The sequence below is a fragment of the Rattus norvegicus genome, chromosome 5 (genome assembly GCF_021556685.1).
Source record: "Rattus norvegicus strain SHRSP/BbbUtx chromosome 5, alternate assembly SHRSP_T2T, whole genome shotgun sequence".
Classification (NCBI taxonomy): domain Eukaryota; kingdom Metazoa; phylum Chordata; class Mammalia; order Rodentia; family Muridae; genus Rattus; species Rattus norvegicus.
Genome location: NC_141538.1, coordinates 136,090,195 through 136,110,000, shown reverse-complemented (window position 1 = coordinate 136,110,000; position 19,806 = coordinate 136,090,195). Strand labels below are relative to the sequence as shown.

The window sequence follows — 19,806 nt, the reverse complement described above, 5'->3', positions numbered from 1 at the left end:
TCTGCTCTAGCTAGCTCTTCAGTGTCTGTTGTCCTCAGCAATGCTGCCTCTGTCTACAGCCCGATTCTCAGCTTTCTGGAGTACTACCAAGAGGTACTAAGGTTTCAAGTATTCCTATATAATTCCAATTTATGTCTTTAGAGCTTAACTTTCTCAAGTTTTATGACCAATTTTCCACCTCTATTTGAAAAATTCAGATTGAACTTGTCCACAACCAAACTTATCACTCTTCAAAATTGCGTCTTCACATTGTTTCCATTAACATCACCAAACCCGTATCATAAACCAATGAGAAATCCTTACTTAGAAAAGCAGAAAACAACAAACCCTCCAAATTCTATTTTGAAAGTTCTTGGAATTTCATGCCATTCTCTTCATTTTCCTACAACTATTCCAGTCCATTCATCCTCTCTAGCCCACAGAAGCACAATAGTTTCCTGCCTACCTGGGCCTTCTGCTCTCCGGTTCTACTTTCAATCTTTCTTTCCCATTTTCCAGAGATAATCCTTATCAAGCTCCTGCTTACAACCTTCAATGGCTCCGTGTGCCTACAAATAATGTCCAAATTCTTTAACAAGTTTTTCTCAGAGGTATAAATTGAAGTTTTTCAATTCGAGTAATCTGGATTTTATTTCCAGCTAAATCTGAATCGTAGTTTAGATAAGTCTTCAAAAGGAAGGGCAAAAAACTAAATAAATAAAAAGGAGAAGTCTCTTAGGATAGGAGTCAGGGTGGTTAGGAGAGATGAGCACGTTTCGGAGGGAATCCAGATCTCGGGGAGACGTGGGTACTGAGACCAGTGAGGCACACTCAGAAGGGGAGCGGAACATGAAGGATTCCACAACTTCACAAGTGAGGAAGGTCAGACGCAACCTCAACTCGAGTATAACTTCCAGTAAGTTCTCGGCCTCTGAGACGAGGTGGGGACTGTCCCGGGACCATGAGGGAAGTGAGAAGGGAAAGGAAAGAAGGAGAGGGGCGAGAGACAGTCCCCTGACTCTTTGAGAATCTCAAGTAAGGCACCGGATTGTCCAGTGCTCAGCGACCCGTGAGCCAAGGCTGAGCGCGCGGCAGGGATGCCGAGCTGCGGTCCTCTGGCACTCTCTCCCAATGTTACCTGAGGCACAACTGAGCGGCGGAGGGGGCGTCTGCGCCGGCCGGAGGGCAAGGGAGGCAGCGGCCCAGAGCGAGCATAGCAGCTCCCGGTCGTGGCTGTCTAGCCTGCGGAGGAGACCGGGGTCCCTCGCGCAGAAGTCGGCGATTGCTTAGGGCCAGGAGCGGCGCAGGAGCAGGAGGCTACTGCCATGGCCTTGCGGTCTGGGCTGCTTTCCCCCGCCTGCTCGGCGGGGCCCGGAGGCGGATCACCGCAGGGACTGAGAAGGCAGCTGGAAACTCTCGGCTCCCTGCCGGTGAGTGTCTGAAACGCCTGGGGGCAGGGGACTGGGGGCGGGGCCCTGTGAGCTCCGCCCCCTCCCCAGGCCTCCGTCAGAGTAGCCAATCAATCGTCAATCTTTGACAAACGAGCTAGTAGAGTTACCCAATTAACGTTAGGAATACCACGTGGTACGAGGGTGGGCACAATGGGCGTCCAGAAAAGCCAATCAGCAACGCTCCGCGCCAACTCTTATAAGATGAAGGGAACCAATAGGAAGGGAGTGGAGGTAAAAACAGAAGGCACAGTGTGTTGAAAAAGCGGAACCTAGAGCAGAGAATTCACCTTGTCGGGGAAAACCTAGTCTCCGAGGGCAGGACACGGAGAGACCAATCAAAACCCCCAAACAGAAGCGATTGGTAATTAATTAAGCTAATTAAACAAGCACTAGACTGGCGCCGCTTTTGAATAAGATGTTCTGCAGGGGGCTGGAGAGATGGCTCAGTGGTTAAGAGTATTGACTGTTCTTCTAGAGGTCCGGAGTTCAAATCCCAGCAACCACATGGTGGCTCACAATCTGCTGTAACACGATCCTATGCCCTGTTCTGACAGCTACAGTGTACTTACATATAATAAATAAACCTTTAAAAAAAAAAAAAAGGTGTTCGGCAGGATTGAATGCAGTGTCCTGCAGGATCGCAGTATACTGACAAGCAAAAATTAGCACATAATTCCTAGCGACTCGAGATAGAGCAATAAGGATAATATATATGAAACGCCAAAGGAAGAGATTGAATTCAGAGAAGGTTTAGAGTATTGGTATAACCAGCTAGGTTGACAAGGAGAATTATGAAAGATCTTCGAAGGGAATAAGTACTATCCAACTGTTCATCAGGTATAGATTTCCTCACGCTTTCCGTACCCATGGATCTTAAGGGTTCATAATCTTATAGCTGAGGGCTGGGGATTTAGCTCAGTGGTAGAGCGCTTACCTAGGAAGCGCAAGGCCCTGGGTTCGGTCCCCAGCTCCGAAAAAAAGAACCAAAAAAAAAAACAAAACAAACCAAAACAATCTTATAGCTGAGCAGACTGCAATACAAGAATAAGAGCAGATAGATACAGCCTTATTATTCCAAAAGGTTTAGGGATCTCCCTTCAGAAGTCTTTAGTATGTGGGACATAAATAATTAAAATAAGATTAGGGGCAGAAAGCAATGATAGAGTATGTACCATGTGGTCCAGGGTTCAATCCCCAGCACTGACAATAATAACGGAATGAAGGTGGTCCTGCTGGCAACTGAATTTAAGAAAATGTATAGTAGGAAATAAAATTAGAAGAGGTTGAACATGAGTGGAGTTTAATAAAATTATCTTTTTGTTTTAAATGCTGTGTGATTTGTCCTTGAACAGAAGCATAACTTAAATAGGGAATTGGTTAAGGAAAAGTAATTAATAGCACAGAATCTCTGAAGGCACTTAACTCCAGCCCACTTCTCTTGGCCTGTTCAGAATCATTCAGACATAAATTATGTGCTGCCACCTGGTGGCAGTTCAGGTGCTATGTGTCCACCTTGTCCTCCAACACTTCTATTGAAAGACTTAGCACCCTTGCAAGTGTGTGTCTCCCACAGAGCTTGATTCAAACAGTTGATAAATACAACTGGCAGCAATCAGGGCTAAACAATGCCACCGTGACACATGAACCATCTGCCCAGTTTTCACAAAGAGAGGCTTGGTGGAAAAGCTTGTGTTAAAAGTGGGTCTAGGGGGCTGGAGAGATGTAAGAACACCTGACTGCTCTTCTAGAGGTCCTGAGTTCAATTCCCAGCAACCACATGGTGGCTCAGAACCATCTGTAATGGGATCTGATGCCCTCTTCTGGTGTTACTGAAGACAGCTACAGTGTACTTATATATATTAAATCTTTAAAAAAAAAAAAAAAGTGGGTCTAAACAACAGTTTTTTTAAAATTTAGAGCTGGAGATGCAGTCCATTTGGCAGTGTTAGTATGCATGAAGCCCAGACTCCTATCAATCCACCATTCAGAAAGTGGAGACAGGATATCAGGAGTTCAAGATCATCTTCAACTACATATGGAGTCTAGGGCAGTCTGAGATACTTGATACCTGGCCTCAAAATAAAAATATAAAAAGGGGGAAAATAATACAGTGGGTATAAGTAGTTGCCATGCAAACATGAGGAAGAGTCTGGGGGGTGGGAGGCTGAGACCAACACCAGAGTTGTCTCCTACTCCCAACACCATAGCATGAATGCACACTCTCAGTCATGTACACAAGCAAGCCAGGTTTGGTAGTGCATACCTATAATTCCAACACCTGGGGGTGTCGAGAGGAGGGACAAGGCCATCTTTGGCTATAAAAAGAGTTTGAAACCAGCCTGGACAACACAGGATTGTCATATACACACCAAAATAAAACTGGGTCTGTATCACTTGGAATCCTGGCAATCAGGAGACTCAGGCAGGATTGAAACCAGTTTGAAGCCAATCTGAACTACACAGAGTTCTGAGCCAGTCTAGGTAAATATATAATACATAATAAATAAATATGAGGCTGGAAAGATGACTCAGCAGTTAAGAGCACTGACTGCTTTCCCAGTGGATCCTGGTTTGATTTCCAGCATATATATGCTAATTCTAGCTAACTCCAGTTCCAGAGGATCCAATGCTCTCATCTGGCCTCTGTAGGCACCAGGCAAGTACAGTGGTACCGACATACATGCAAGCAATAACAATAAATAAAACAAAAGCAAGAAACCTCTCCTTCCCTTCCCTCTCTCTCTCTCTCTCTGGCAAGGTATAATATACAGTCCTGACTGGTCTTGAACTCAGAGATCCACCTGCCTCTTCTTCCCTTCCCAAGAGCTGGGATTAAAGATGTGCACTCTCATACCCACTGAGAGACCCTACCTCTGGCCACCACATATTCATGGTGAGCATGATCAGGTGTAACTGCACACACACACACACACACACACACACACACACACACACACACACGCAAATGAAAGAATGTGGGAGACATCCCTATAACTATTCAATGTCCAAGGCCCTCTCCCTATAACGTTGGCTATTAGTTGGGCCAGAGATTTAAATATACTGTTACTAAAAGTAGTTCCTGTTTTACTCCCTCATCCTTTTATTATTTTTATTTCAAATAACTGTCTTCTCTTGCCAGCCTGAATTAAGACTTGGAACCTTCCCATAAGCTGACTACACATCTTAGTTCTAGGCAAATGCATACAAAGACCTAATTGGTGGATGGATGGCACTATCTTTTGTCTACACTTACCACTGGAAGAGGCCTCATGAGGTCTCTGAAATGCGGCTGACTCTTAGGAAATCGTGAACCCTCTAGAACATAAAGACCAGGAAAGAAGAAAGTAAAGGTGCCCTCCGATGCCTAAGAAGATACACCTTTCAAACTGTTTAGTTCTCTTTCAACTTAACACAAGATATGGTTATCTAAGAAGTGAGAATCTTTATTCTAAGATTTGTTATATACATAATGTTTTGCCCACATGAATGCCTGCATGCCAGAAGAGGGCACAAGATGGTTATGAGCCACCATGTGGATATAGGGAATTGAACTTGGGACCTCTAAAAAAGCAGCCAATGGGGGTTGGGGATTTAGCTCAGTGGTAGAGCACTTGCCTAGGAAGCGCAAGGCCCTGGGTTCGATCCCCAGCTCCAAAAAAAAGAACCAAAAAAAAAAAAAAAAAAGCAGCCAGTGCTTCTAAGTTCTAGAGTCATCTCTCCAGCCTGAAAAGTGAGCAAATCAACTGAGAAAACACCTCCATCCGATTGGTCAGTAGACAAGTCTATGGGGGCATCTTCTTGATTAATGATTGATGGAAGAGCCCAGTCCACTGTGGGAGGTGCCATCCCTAGGCAAGTGGTACTAGATTATATTTAAAAAGCCAGCTGACCAAGCCAGTTAGCTGCCTTCCTCCATGTCAGTTCCTGCCTCCAGGTCCCTGTCTTGACTTCTGTCAGGACTGAATGATGGATTATAAACTGTAAAACACACCTTTTCCTCCTCCAGTTGCTTTTAGTGTTTTGTCACAGCAATAGAAAAATAAGATAAGGGGGGCTAGAGAGATGGCTCAGCAGTTCCAGAGGTCCTGAGTTCAATTCTCAGCAACCACATGTCAGCTAATGGCCATCTGTAATTGGATTCAACACAGCAACAGTGTACTTACATATATAAAATAAATCTTTAAAGAGAGAGAAAGAGGGGGGGTAGTAAGCTAAGGGCCAAAATGCTAGCCATAAGACATTTTTGGTTTTTTTGTCATTATTGTTGGTTTTGAGACAGGGATGTTTCACGCAGTCCAAGCTGGTCTCAAACTCCAGATCCTTCTGTCTCTACTTCACTAGTGCTAGGATTACAGTTATGTACCACAACATTTATTTATTTTTAATTATATCAGATAACTATGTGAAATATGCATAAGGTATTTTTAAAAAATGAAATTGAATAAAAATGGACCAGGGGTTAACATAGCACTTGTTTAGCATTTAATGAGGCCCTGGGGTCAGCAATCCCTGTCAGTACGAGGAAAAGGTGGTGGCAGCAAGCAAACAGTTGGGTGTGGCAGCACACGCCTATAATTTTAGAACCCAGGTTTTAGTAAGAGGATCAGAAAGTTCAAGGTCACTGTGGTGGTTTGAACAAGAAGGGCCCCCATAGGCTCATATGTTGAATGCTTGGTCTCTAATTACTTGCACTCTTTCAGAAGGATAGGAGGTATGGTCTTGTCGGAGGTGTCTCATTGGGTCATTAAAGTTTCAAAAGATCTGCCAGTCCCTGTGTACTCTCTGCCTCCTGTTTGTGGATGGGATGTGGTCTCAGCTTCTGCTCCAGGGTCATGCCAGCCTGCCAGCTGTTGACACGCACCTTACATGACGGTGATGAGCTCCTAACTCTGTGAAGCTGCAAGCCTCAGGGAAACTCTTCCATGTCTGAGACGCCTTGGTCATGCATTTTATCACAGTATTAGAAAAGTGACTAAGTCAGTCGATCTCACTCAAAACCAATCTGTACGACATAGAATCCTGCCTTAAGGGCTGGAGAGATGGCTCAGCAGTTCCAGAGGTCCTGAGTTCAATTTCCAGCAACCACATGGTAGCTCACGACATCTGTAATGGGATCCAATGCCCTCTTCTGGTGTGTCTGAGGACAGCTATGGTGTACTCAACATACATAAAATGAATCTTTTAAAAAAAATTTCCTACCTCAAAAAATTAAAAAGGAGGCTGAAGAAATGGCCCAGTGGTTAGGAGCCCTTGCTACTACTTTTTGATGGCCAGTATCTACATAGCAACTCACAATCATGTATAACTCCAATTCAAGAGGATCTGATAACCCCTTCTGGCCCCTCAGGACACTACACACAAGTGGAGCATAGACATACATGCAGGCAGAATAAAGTAATTTTTTTTACTTTTTTACATCACTCACATAAAGTAATGAAATAATATTTAAAAATAAAAATAGTATAATTTGAAGCATGGAACTCTTTATTTCCTCTTGAAGGTTATAGCAAAAAAACACTTTCTGGCTGAGGGTAACAGCACGCACCTTTGATCCCAGGACTAGGGAGGCGGAGGCAGGAGAACCTCTGAGAGTTCAAGGAGAACCTGTTTCAGGACAGCCAGGGCTACATAAAGAGATCCTTTCTCAAAATAAGTAAATAGAGATTTTCGTTCTGTTGGTGTTTGTTTGTTTTGAAGATGACTTGATTTCAAAGAAACTGAACTGTAAACACACAGTTCATACAGACAGAGGGGCCACTGAGGGTGAGGCAGTATGGAAAAGGCTGGAGTGAGCCTCAGGAAGCAGTGTGACTGCCTACATTTAGTGCCCGCCAGAACAGCACACTCTCCTCTGCAATCTCAATCCTGCCTCAGCCCAACATCCTAACCCACTCTACACATCGAAGAGGAGAATTCAGTTCTGTCCAAGTTCACTGGAGCTCACAGTCAAAGCTGTAGCTATGAATGCCAGATTTCAGAGACAGAAGCCATAGGAACCAGTTAAGTAACAAGAAGGAAATGAATGGCTGAGCCTATCCCAGGTGGGTGAAGGTTTATAGAAAACACATCAGGGAGAACTAAGCCACTTTATTTTGAATTAGCTGGGGAGCAGGAATGGCTGGAGAGTGAGATGCCTCCGTAAAGAGGGCACGTACCAGAGGGGATGCAAAGGCGGCCTTGGAGAGAAGCTGCATCTCATTTTCTCACAAGCTCTTACAGGTCACTCTAGAAGATTCTGGGGCCATGAAGGAACAGGTCTTCTTGCCCAACATCCTGGGCATGGAACTGAGAGCTGCTGGGTTCCAGGTTAGAAAGGGAGTTGTTCTGGAGTTCTAAGACAAAGGAAGATGAAATTAAAAAGCAAAACAACATTAGCAAGACTGATATGCACAAAACTAGGGCCTGAACCTCCCTGGAAAACACACAGGCCTGGTTTTACATGCGCTGACTCTATGGTGGCTTCTGACTGTCTGTCTGCACCTGTCTCCCAGCTGCAATGAAATGATTTGAATGGAAATGTGGCAGCACATGTCCATAATCCTAGTACTCAGGAACTTGAAGCAGGAAGATTTTGAGTTCAAGACCAATTTGGCTACACAGAAAGCCTGAGCTACAAAACAAAACCTAGCGTTTAACTAAGTATTAAATAATAATTACTTTAGTTTCTCTTCAAGTCACATAAATCTTTTGCCTTTTACTAAACAAATATCAAATAATAAAATAGCTTTATGGGGCTGGAGAGATGGCTCAGTGGTTAAGAGGTCGTGAGTTCATATCCCAGCAACCACATGGTGGCTCACAACCATTTGTAATGGGATCCGATGCCCTTTTCTGGTGTGTCTGAAGACAGCTGCAGTGTACTCATATACATAAAATAAATAGATCTTAAACAAAGTAAAATAAAGTAACTTTACTCTTCCTGATATATTAACATAGGTAGATGGACTCACAAAGAAAAGACAATGCCAAACAATTAGCCAGCTGCATTCAGGCGTCATTGGGACTCTGTCCTTACCCCTATCTAGTTTCTTTAAAAGTTCCCAGCTACGGTCACAGTCTGGGAGACTGACTTCAGAGCTAGATGAAGAAAGAGACATGTCGAAGATGGTGGCCAGAGGCAGCTTAGACTGCCGGGCATGAACAGAGCTCCTAGAGAGAACAATCAGAGGCAGAGATGGTGATGGACCTAGGACCCTCTTCCAGCATAAAATGGTCTTCTATTCTGAAGCCAGGATTCCAGCCCACCCCCCTCCATTATTAATCAGACACATAAAGATATGTCACAACTCTGAATCAAATGAAGAATGCCTAACACTGGGCCCAGCGAGATTGCTCAGCTGATAAACATGCCTGCCACCAAGTCTAATAATTTGAGGTTGATCTTTGGAACCCATTTGGAAGGAGAGAACTGAATCCTACTAGTTCTCTGACCTGTACATGCACTTCATGCTCCGTATGCCCTCAGATACACAGACTAATAGCACACACCTGTTGTTCAGTTGCAGGAAACAGGGACAGAGGCTGGTGAGCTTGAGGCCAATCTGGGCTACCCAGGGGAACCCATGTCAATAAAAATAGATAAATAAACAACTGAGCCTGGTAACATATACCTGCAAGACCTGCACTTGGGAGGTAGATCAAGAGGATCAGGAGTTCAAGGACAGCCCAAGCTAAACGATCCAATGATGTTATGAATAAAAAGCAGATGCTCGGGGTTGGGGATTTAGCTCAGTGGTAGAGCGCTTGCCTAGCAAGCGCAAGGCCCTGGGTTCGGTCCCCAGCTCCGGAAAAAAAAGAAAAAAAAAAAGCAGATGCTCAGACTGGCCACCCCAACCAATCCTGACCAAACTTTGCTTGACCAATGTGACACAAATCCCCTCTACTGGCACAGCACACACAAATTCTCACCTGAGGAGATAGGGCTCTTCCTTCTGGGCATCATGGGCCTCTGTCCTGGTAACCTCCAAGGTATGAACCTTGCCCATCTGGCCACTCTGTAGGTGTTCCAACGTCTGCCAGACCATGGTGCAGAGGGAGGACTAAATCTCTCTCTTTCCAAGGGAAACTCCCTCCCATAGCTCCCCTCCTGGACACATGAGAATCTACATGTGGGCAAGGACAGTGAACCATGCTTACTGCAAAGAGACTGGGAAAACTGCTTTGGAGAGATGTGGAATCAGCGTGGGAAATAATGAAAGAGAGAGATGGGGTGGGAGAAGATATCCAGGCCCTTTCTGCCGAGCAAGGTGGACAGCAAGGATGGGGACTCTAGGAAGAACTATGTGGAGACTGATCTAACCCTGTCCTACCTTCCAGCTGCGGGCCTGAACCTGGCGCCCTTCAGCCATCTGTTCCAGTAACAACTCCTGATGTTGGCCTGAAAATGAAACAGAATATTAGGAGACCATTCTCCAGCTTCACTCCTTCTTCTTCACTGCCTTGTGACCAGACTGGTGGCAGAAACTTAAACACGTTCTGGCCCAGCTGCTGGAAAGATTCCAAGCTGATGGGAAAGACTGAATGACATAAGAAACAAAGAGCAAAGAGCACAGTAAAAAGCCCCGTGCATTTGATACTCAACATCACACAATATTTAAATCATACAATATACAAATAATAGTAACAATAATAATAATAATATCAATAATAATTTTCCTGGAGTGGTGCCACATACCTTTATCCCAGCACTTGGGAGGCAAAGACAATGAGTCTCTGTGAGTCCAAGATCTGTCTGGTCCACACAGTAAGGCCCAGGACAGCCAGGGCTATGTAGAGCCCCTGTCTCAAAAAGGGAAGGGTTCATTCCCAGCACCCACATGGCAGCTCACAACTGTCTTTAACTCCAGTTCCAGGGGATCTGGCACTCTGCCAAGGCTGTACACACGGGCAGAACACCAATGTACATGAAATAAAAATAAACTTTAAAAAATGATGAAAATAATATGCCAGACTTTTCAATAGCTCACACAGTCAGGAGTAAGGTCACTAACTGAACAAGAACATAGTCCAAAAACAGGGGCAAGAAAATCCCCTCAACCTTTTACTCACTCAGCTGGTCTCGAAGCAACTTCAGCTCCTCCCGAAGAATCTCTGACTCTTCCCACAAAAGTTGGTGCCTACAGGAGAGACAGCAGTGCCATTCTAGAATCAAACACCAAACCCAGAATGGCTGGAGATTACAGCTCAGTGATAAGGGTGTCTACCTTGTAGGTACTGGACCCAGAGTTCAATATCCAACATCACAGAGAAACGAAACAAAGCGAGAAAGCCAAACATCTTTTTTTTTTCTTTTTTTTTTTTTTCCGGAGCTGGGGACCGAACCCAGGGCCTTGCACTTGCTAGGCAAGCGCTCTACCACTGAGCTAAATCCCCAACCCCGAAGCCAAACATCTTATGCTAAGAGCTCAGAAGCCTCAAAAGAGGAAGCCTTGGGGCTAGGAAGATGGCTCGATGGTTATGAGAACTCATTGCTCTTAAAGAGAACTTTGATTCCTAGCATCTACATGGTGGCTCAAAATCATCTTTAACTCCAATTCAAGGGGATTCAACAGGCATGTGGTATACATACATATGTAGGTAAACAGTCATACACATAAATACTTTTTTGTGTCCTTTCTGTTTTCTGAGAAAAGATCTCTCTTTGTAGCCCTGTTGGCCTATAGCTAATATGTAGAGCAGGCTAGTCTCAAACTCAGAAGCCTGCCATCCTCTGCCTCCCAAGCACTGGAACTAAAACTGTTTGCCACCAGGAAGCACACCTTAAATAAACAAACAAACAAAAGGGTGAAGTCTTGCCCATCACTTACTCGTTCTGCAGCTCTTGGTGAAAGCCACTGGCAGTGCTGAACTTCCCTGGTCTTGTTCTCATTTGGGTTTGGACTAGCTCTTGAACCTGACTCCGAAGGCCTTGCAGTTCTTTTCTCAATCCTTCCAGGCGTTGCTCCAGGAGGGCTCTCCCTTTTGGGCCCTCCTGCAGCAGTTTTAGTGATGCTGCAGTGGTTAAAGTAAAGGCCAGCTGCTCTAAGAGATTCACAGGAGAGCCCAAACAGCCGCATTAGCACATATACAAAGCTATGTGGGGCTGGAGAGAAGCTCACTCACTCACTAAAAGGCTAAGTAAGCCTCACAACGAAAAGCTATATGTAGATCAGTGGTAGAGCACAGTTCACTCAGCATGTGCAAAACTCTTGGTTTCAATTTTTTTTTTTTGGTTTCAATTTTAAAACTCTGTGTGCTGTACATAAAGAAAAGAATTGGCCCAGTACCTTCTAGAGCACTGATCTTGAACATCTGCTGCTCCCGATCCTTCAACAGGCTCTGCACAGAATGCCTTAGTGCCTCAGTCACCTACCCAAGCAGAGAAAAAACAAGACATTCCTTTCTAAGTCATTTTCCCAACTGCTAATATTATCATTTCACATTATCACCACGTGCAAACCCCTAATACCTCACCTGAGTCTGAGTCTGAAGCTGGGAGCGGAGTTTAGTAACTTCATCCCAGAGAGAGGAGCTGTGGGCTTCAGTACAGCTCAGACTCTCACCAAGAATGGGAGTCTTTAGAGCCCAAGGATGTTGAGCTTGGGCCCCTGGCTGAGGAGGCAAGTGATGAGGGGAAATCCAGGTATCAGCCAGGTCCCCTATTGAGGGAATAGGGAAGGGACAAGAGCAGGGTCTGTCTGTTTAAGAAATCAGAATTCCAGAAATGAAGTAGCTGGAATTTTTACACAACTGTGAGCGGTACAGGCAGATACTGAAAGAAAGAAGGCTTTGAGAAGAGAAAGGGCTGGGAGAAAGGACACTACTTACCTGTAGAGGAAACTCGAAGAGGATACAAACTCTGCTACAAAAAAAAAAAAAAAAAAAAAAAAAAAAAAAAGCAAGAAAACAGTTCCAGAAGCCAGTGAGCTCTCAGTGCCCTTTAACCTGCACCCTAGCCTAGCCTCCCAATGGGGGATTCGAGGGGGATCCCAGGGGTCGGGAAGGGAGTTTCCTGTGCCTCCTTACCTTAATTCGGGCCATATTTTCATCAGTTGAACTGAGAACTGCTTGAAGCTGATCAGACCAGCTAGAGCTCCTGCTCATCCTGGAGCACTTGAAATTGCGTCCGTGACTTCTCCTGTTCTTGCTCTCCCAGACCGAAATACCCGCGGAACAGCCCAGGACAAGCCACAGAGTTAGATGGAAATGAGGAAAGCGGGAATATACTAGGGCTCCAGATACAGTACGATAGCAATACTGCGAATCTAGAACTACGGAACGGAGTACTTGGAAAGCAGATAAAACAACAAGAACAACAAAACAACAAACCTAGATTATACACAGATACAGAGGGTAGAATGAACCGAATTTTGGTTGAGACATCCACAAATCAAGGACGGTATCACCACTAAATCAGTGACAAGTGCCGCTCAAGAGTTCAAACTCTGGTAGGCGGAGAATGAGATTTACGAACCGGTGCCGCAGCGCCACCCGGGAAACTGAGTCCACTTCTTGCAGAGACCACAGGCAACAGAGGGCGGAAATACGTTTCCCTGGAAATACGTTCCCTGTGCATTCACGCTCACACCTCCCGTGAAGCTTGTCGGGACACGGAGTCTTCCAGACTATGTTATGTTTGGGCTACAAGGACAAAAATGAACTACATGTACCAAGATGCATCGTTCCGAGTCAACTGAGTCCGTTACTATTCCTTTACTTCCTGGGAAATGTAGTCCAGTCCTGCTGGCATATAGACCCAAAGTTAACTATGGGACTACATTTCCCAGCAAGCTCAGCGTTCAGCGTGCGCTATGGAGCCGCGTGTCGCAGAGCTGAAGCAGAAGATTGAGGGCACCTTGTGTCCTTTTGGCTTCGAGGTTTACCCCTTCCAGGTTGGTTTGTCTTCCCTGTAGTCTTAGGGTGACCTCTATAATTGGCCTTGGTGCCAAAAGCGTGAGATCCGGTGAGCCCTTCTGATCCCATCGACCTACCGCAGCCATCTGACGACCAGGTCTCCAGGTCGTTGTGTGAAATGGGGCTTGATTAAAAAGGTGGAGAAACACTTGTTTGCTCTTTTACGTCTTTATGATGTCAAACAAATGAATGGGATACAGCCCACGATTCCCTAACCTGTCATCATCATAATTTACCAGAAAAAAATGTCTCCCGGTGGGGCCGGGATCACCGGATTCTTACAAAGGAATTAGAAAAGGTCAAAACTTGGAAGATGTGACTGTGTATTAGATCAGATGAAGAGAAATGGTATCCCGGATGTTGAACAAGATACAATTGGCTAGTTTGTTTGGTCAGCCAACAGAAGGCTAATTCATAGTGTTGCTTGCCATCAATACAGGACTGAGCACAGAAATTCCTCACACTCGCCTGGTACAGAAGTCTCTGTAACCCTCAGTCCCTCTCCACCCCACCCAGTCCCGCCCTATTTCACACTTTCCTCCCACAGTGCTGAGTGAACAAATTATGTTTAAGACACAAACCTAAACAAAAATCAGCCTGAGTCCTTGGCCTGTCGTAAGATTCCTATTCCATTGAGCTTTCCACCGAAAGACTAGGAAGAAGATAATGTAGAGAAGTTATGTCTAGTTTGAAAACAGTTTCAAGAGGATAAAGTTGAACTGCTGGAGGATATAGCCTAGTAACAGAAATCTTGACCACCATGCTTGAGGTCTTTGGTTCAATCCCCAGTAATGAGAAAAAAACAATTGAGAACTAGGACTATACAACTCAGTGATAGATGTTTATCTATCTATCCATCTATCAGAAGTGTCTGGCAGAGGGATAGACAGGTAGCTAGCTAGAGTGCCAGCTTAACATTTGTAAATCTTAAACACCAGCACAAAAACAGAAATGTCTATAAAAAGATGGATTGAAAGAAGGGGAGGACTATGTACATTCTAGAGTGAGAGTTTGGAGGCCGTGATGGAAGGCAGGTGTATGGGAAAGAGCAAGAGTGCCTATGTGAGTGCTAGGCGAGGTGGCAGAAGTCTTTGACCCCAACACTCAGGAGGCAGAGTCTTCCAGACCAGCCTGACCTACATATCAAGCTCCAGGTCAGCCAGAGGTATATAGTGAGACCCTGTCTTAAAATTGTGTGTGTGTCTGTGTGTGTCAAGTCTCGGGAGATAGGAGCTACTGTACTGAACAGAGTTAGCCCTACCTCTATCATAAGGTCTTGCTACCCAGCTTTCCAGTCCTGCATCCAACAGCCACCATGAATTTCACCTGAATCTTCCAAACACGTTTTGTTTTGTTCTTTAGCCCACCAACCTATCTTAGATCCCAGAACACTTCTCTCATGGGGATTATTGCAATCTCCTTGCTGCCATCTTGGCTCCAATCCATTTTCTACACTGCAACCAGATCTTTCTACATATTGGGTCACTTTTAAGTGTTAAATGACTCCTCATTTTCACCAAGTTGAAGTCATAGGTTTTTTGGGGTTTTTTTTGCTTTTTGCTTTTTTTTTTTTTCCCCCGGAGCTGGGGACCGAACCCAGGGCCTTGCGCTTGCTAGGCAAGCGCTCTACCACTGAGCTAAATCCCCAATGGAGCCATAGGTTTTAAGTTGATGTGTAATGACAGGCACAACCTCACTCCTACTAATCTCTCAAGCCTTCCCCTTCACTTCCACCAAACTAGACAATCTGCTCTTTTCAAATGTGCTTAGTGTATCTCTCTCTCTCTCTCTCTCTCTCTCTCCCTCCCTCCCTCCCTCCCTCTCTCTCTTTTCTTTTCTTTTCTCTTCTTTTCTTTTCTTTTCTTTTCTTTTCCCAAAAAGACAGGGTTTCTCTGTGTAGCCCTGGCTGTCCTGGAACTTGCTCTGTAAACCAGACTGGCCTCAAACTCAGAGATCCAACTGCCTGACTGTTTGTGTTCCAGGTAGCGTGGTACAATGAACTCCTGCCTCCAGCCTTCCACTTGCCCTTCCCAGGACCTACCCTGGCCTTCGTGGTACTCAGTATGCCTGCTATGTTTGACAGAGCCCTCAAACCCTTCTTGAAGAGCTGCCACCTCCAAACACTGAGAGACCCTGTGGATCAATGTGTGTCCTACCACCTGAAGAGTGTTACAGAAGTAAGGTGGAACTTTCCTTCAACTCCCAAACCCACATCCGCTTCTATGTTGATTAAGCTCAGGGCACGATCCAGCCTTAGGGCTAGGAGCCGTGACATTCTGCAACTTCTTCATATTCTGCCTTCTCACACCCAGGTTTTACCCTTTCCTTTAGCAGACTCCCCATCTGGAATCTGGGCGACTGTAGTAATGGACAGCTAAAGGACCCTCTGGCTAGTCTTAATCTCCAATTAGAACATTAGTAAATCTTCTAAGTTCTGTGCTGTCTATGGAGCCTTTTGAAGATAGAAGAGTGTTTCCCAGCCTGTACTTATTCATATACACATAAATTTTTCTATATAGATTCTAGGTCTTCCCACTCTAGAATTGCCACACAAGGCTTAATAACTCCTATAATGGAGGCTTCTGAGCAAGGCCTTCCGAGGAGGCAGAGGAACTTTAAATCCCTTTACTTTGTAGCTCCTTAGGTTAAAGTTATGTTTTCTCTTCACATAGGCTTTTTTTTTTAAGGTTTATTCATTTATTTTATGTGCATTAGTACACTGTAGCTGTCTTCAGACACACCAGAAGAGGGCATCAGATCTCATTACAGATGATTGTGAGCCACTACGTGGTTGCTGGGAATTGAGCCAAGACCTCTGAAAGAGCAGTCAGTGCTCCTAACTACTGAGCCATCTCTTCAGCCCTCAAACAGGCTTTTAATGGTAAATTCCACCATTAGGGAGATAGAAACAGGAGAATCAGGAATTCATGATTATCTTTGGATACATATAGCAAGTTCAAGGTCATTCTGACTCTGTCTCTCTCACACTCACACACACACATGAAAACAGGAAGCATGTTAATATTTAACTTATGCCTTAGAACAAAGTCCTGACTCCCATCATGCTAACAAGAGCCCTGTATTCTGTTCCAGAAGTTTCCAGAATTGCATATAGAAGTCATTGCTGACTATGAGGTACACCCCAACCGGCGTCCTAAGATTCTAGCCCAAACAGCAGCCCACGTGGCAGGTGCTGCTTACTACTACCAACGACAAGATGTGGATGCTGACCCATGGGGGACCCAGGTTAGAGAATAAATGAATGAGGAGTGGGGACTAAGAGAAAAGATGGTACAGGTTCCTAAAGTATCCGAATAAGGTCCCACATCCCTTCACCATCCTTTAATGAAATTGATACATAACCCAGAACAAAGAATCTATGGTGCGGACTAATAGGCCACATACTTTTGCACCTTCACCTGAGGTCCTAACAGTTCAGGAAATCTGATCTTTTTTAGTGTTATAAAAATCTTTATTAGAGGGGCTGGAGAGATGGCTCAGTGGTTAAGAGCACTGACTGTTCTTCCAGAGGTCCTGAGTTCAATTCCCAGCAACCACATGGTAGTTCACAACCATCTGTAGTGGGATCTGATGCCCTCCCTCTTCTAGTGAATCTGAAGACAGTGACAGTGTACTCACATATATAAAACAAATTTTTTAAAGTCTTATTTAAAAAAAAAAAAAAGCTCAGTGTGGCAGCATATGCCTTTGATCCCTGCACCCAGGAAGCAGAGGTAGCAGATCTGAGTTTAAGGCCAACCTGGTGTATAGAGTGAGTTCCAGGACAGCCAGGGCTGTCTCAAAAGCAACCAAAACGAAAATAAATTTTACTTTGTGTGTTTGCCCCTTTGGAGGTCAGAGGACAATTGCAGAAGTCAGTTCTTTGCCTCCACCATGTGGGTCCTTGGGGGTGAAACGAAGTTGTCAGGCTTGGCCGTGGGCCCACTTGTGGAGCCATCTCACCAGCTTCCTGGTCAGTTTTTGAGACAAGGTCTCTTTACATCTCTGGCTGTCTTGGAACTCATTGTGCAGTTAGGCTGGTCTTGAACTCATAGAGAGAACCCCCCCCAACCCCCGCCTCTTCTGTACTGGGACTAAAGACTTGTAACCCCCAAGCCTGGCCTGATCTGTTCTTAAAACCTTGTGTTACAAGGGTGTCTCAGAAAGCCAAAGGCAGAGAGGTGATCAGGAGATGGATGGTGAAACTGGGAAGCCCTTTCCTCCTCCTTTAGAATGAGGTGGTCAACAGGAGAACAGAAACAGTGAGACCGAGGGAAAGGCACTGGGGTACTGTGCACCACATAAGTATGGCAAGCTGAGTCTGATCTCTGGAACCCATGTAAAGCTGAAAGAGAACCAAACCCATGACATTGTCCTCTGACCCCATAGACAGGCACACTTGCATGGACACAATAATAGATTTAAAAATAGATATGGGACAGAGCCTTCTGCATGGAATCAGTGTGCACTGAGTGGGAAATAAAAGAACAAAAGTAGGGGCTGGAGATAGCTTAGAGATTAGGAACATTTGTTGCTTTTGTATGAACATGTTCAAATCCCAGCACTCACATGGCTGCTCAGAACCATCTGTGATTCAATTTACATCTGACACCCTCTCCTGTCCTCTGTGGGTACTGCTTGCATGCAGGCAAGACTCTCCTACCCATAAAAATAACTTGAGGGGGATAAAAAGCTTCCAATAATGATAGTTGAACCTAGTATCAAACTGACCTCTGGAACCCTGCTTTTTCTTTGCTCTCTCCCCAGCACATAGCAGGTGTGTGCATACACCCCCGATTTGGGGGCTGGTTTGCTATCCGAGGGGTAATGTTGTTGCCAGGGATTGAAGTGCCAAATTTGCTACCCAGAAAGCCCCCTGACTGTGTGCCTACAAGAGCTGCCCGCATCACTCTGCTTGAAGGCTTCAACTTCCACTGGCGGGACTGGACTTACCGGGATGCAGTGACTCCTGAAGAACGTTACTCGGAAGAACAGAAGATCTACTTTTCCACCCCACCTGCCCAACGCTTGGCCCTGTTAGGCTTAGCCCAACCCTCAGGACACCCTAGCACTACATCCGAGCATCCTCTTTCCTTGCTTACCAAGCCTCAGGATTCCAGGAGACTTCGAAGCTGGCTTAGTCCAAGTGTCTCACCACCTGCCTCCCCAGGTCCTTGATAACTTTCCCCTGTGGGTCCCACTCATGGTAGGATTTGGGTTTTGAAAAAGCAGTTTTTTTGAGAAAAGGTTTCTCTATGTAGCCCTGGCTGTCCCAGAACTTTATAGACAGGCTGGCCTCAAGCTAACAGAGATCCATCTGCTTGTGTCTCCTCCAGGGTACTGAGACTTTTGCACCTTGAAAAGCCTTATTTTATTTTGGGTTATGATTTCCTGATAATATAGCACTTCAAAGAGAGTCAAGACTCAATTACAAAATACATAAACCATATGCCACGGCAGACTCAAAAGCAGCAATTAACTTCAAATATTAGACTCATACCCCTTACTATTCATGTACAGTACTCTTAAGGTACTATTTAAGAACCAGTGTTCTCACTGTTCCTAATGCTGCTACCCTTTAATACAGTCCCTCATGTTGTGACCCCAACCATAAAATTACTTTTATTGCTACTTCATAACTAATTTTTTAGCTATGAATTGTGATATAAATATTCCAACTGTCTTAGGGAGTCCAGTTAAAGGATTGTTAAATACTTGGGGGGGGTCATGACCCACAGGTTGAGAAACAGACTTAGCTCTTAGGGGTACCTACCATACAGAGCTATACTGAATTAATATGTAAGTAAACTACTTAGAAACTGCCTGACCTATAGTATGTTATTACCAAAGGCTTAAGGAATCTTATGCTCAAATAGATGTACTTTGAATTCTGTAATGTTGGGAGGCCATGATGGCATTGGATTGTCTACCCTAACCAAGAATCCATAAGAAACTTCTTGCTGACTTAACAGGATCAAAAAGGAATATTCTCTATATCATAACTAAAATACATGTCGAATACAATCCTAAAACCACCAACTTTGTTTGCCTGCTCTTTTGATTCCAAAGATAATAGTTTCCCAATTCTGATTTTTCAAGTTTCACTGCTGGGGTCTAGGGAGGTTGGTTGGTAAATTGTTTGCCATGTGTAGTATAAATTATACTGGTAAATTGTCATGTGTTGTTGAAAACCGACTCAGGGTTGGGGATTTAGCTCAGTGGTAGAGCGCTTGCCTAGCAAGCACAAGGCCCTGGGTTCGGTCCTTAGCTCCGGAAAAAAAAAGAAAAAGAAAACTGACTCAGAACAAGAGATAGACCCCCTGTCTCAGACTCACATGTTAATCTCAAATATCTTCCGACAGGAAAGCCCCCAACCCTGCAAAAGGGAGGAAGAGGAGCAAACTATGAAGGGTATTAAAAAAAAAAAAATAACGCACATCTGTTAGACAGGGGGCCCTGCCTCAAGCCTTGGATGGTCAACTGC

At 44.8% G+C, this 19,806-nt stretch overlaps 3 protein-coding genes and 1 long non-coding RNA gene across 23 annotated transcripts in view; 2 read left to right on the top strand and 2 right to left on the bottom strand.

Moving 5' to 3' along the window:
* The window catches only part of Tesk2 (testis associated actin remodelling kinase 2), an 86,132-nt gene extending 84,713 nt beyond the window's left edge, over positions 1 to 1,419 (bottom strand). The window contains exon 1 of one of the 2 annotated variants that reach the window (XM_087660211.1): positions 1,118 to 1,419. The gene's annotated coding sequence lies outside the window, so the exon portion shown is untranslated. 2 annotated transcript variants of the gene reach the window in all.
* LOC148005993 (uncharacterized) overlaps positions 1 to 19,806 on the top strand; it is a 1,435,680-nt gene that overhangs the window by 806,431 nt on the left and 609,443 nt on the right. The window lies entirely within an intron of this gene.
* On the bottom strand, positions 7,503 to 12,944 carry Ccdc163 (coiled-coil domain containing 163). 18 transcript variants are annotated; one of them, NM_001436703.1, is given in 11 exon segments: positions 7,503 to 7,762; positions 8,446 to 8,579; positions 9,339 to 9,442; positions 9,740 to 9,807; positions 10,479 to 10,546; positions 11,237 to 11,420; positions 11,696 to 11,777; positions 11,883 to 12,067; positions 12,237 to 12,270; positions 12,435 to 12,679; positions 12,883 to 12,944. In NM_001436703.1, coding segments are annotated over 10 exon segments (1,044 nt in total). In that variant the 5' UTR covers positions 12,513 to 12,679; positions 12,883 to 12,944; the 3' UTR covers positions 7,503 to 7,655.
* On the top strand, positions 13,187 to 19,361 carry Mmachc (metabolism of cobalamin associated C). 2 transcript variants are annotated; one of them, XM_087549241.1, is made up of 4 exons: positions 13,187 to 13,300; positions 15,305 to 15,499; positions 16,416 to 16,568; positions 18,191 to 19,361. In XM_087549241.1, exons 1-4 carry the CDS (start codon positions 13,220 to 13,222, stop codon positions 18,200 to 18,202), a joined length of 441 nt encoding a protein of 146 aa, XP_087405367.1. In that variant the 5' UTR covers positions 13,187 to 13,219; the 3' UTR covers positions 18,203 to 19,361.

What these genes read in the sequence shown, in the direction of transcription:
- Mmachc (XM_087549241.1), top strand. Translation starts at nt 13,220, where the DNA reads ATGGAGCCGCGTGTCGCAGAGCTGAAGCAGAAGATTGAGGGCACCTTG. An exon ending in TCGAGGTTTACCCCTTCCAG is followed by an intron (nt 13,301 to 15,304) that starts GTTGGTTTGTCT and finishes TTTGTGTTCCAG; the next exon opens with GTAGCGTGGTACAATGAACT. An exon ending in ACCTGAAGAGTGTTACAGAA is followed by an intron (nt 15,500 to 16,415) that starts GTAAGGTGGAAC and finishes ATTCTGTTCCAG; the next exon opens with AAGTTTCCAGAATTGCATAT.
- Ccdc163 (XM_087548265.1), bottom strand. Translation starts at nt 12,512, where the DNA reads ATGAGCAGGAGCTCTAGCTGGTCTGATCAGCTTCAAGCAGTTCTCAGT. An exon ending in AAAATATGGCCCGAATTAAG is followed by an intron (nt 12,268 to 12,434) that starts GTAAGGAGGCAC and finishes TTTTTGTAGCAG; the next exon opens with AGTTTGTATCCTCTTCGAGT. An exon ending in AGCTTCAGACTCAGACTCAG is followed by an intron (nt 11,778 to 11,882) that starts GTGAGGTATTAG and finishes CTGCTTGGGTAG; the next exon opens with GTGACTGAGGCACTAAGGCA.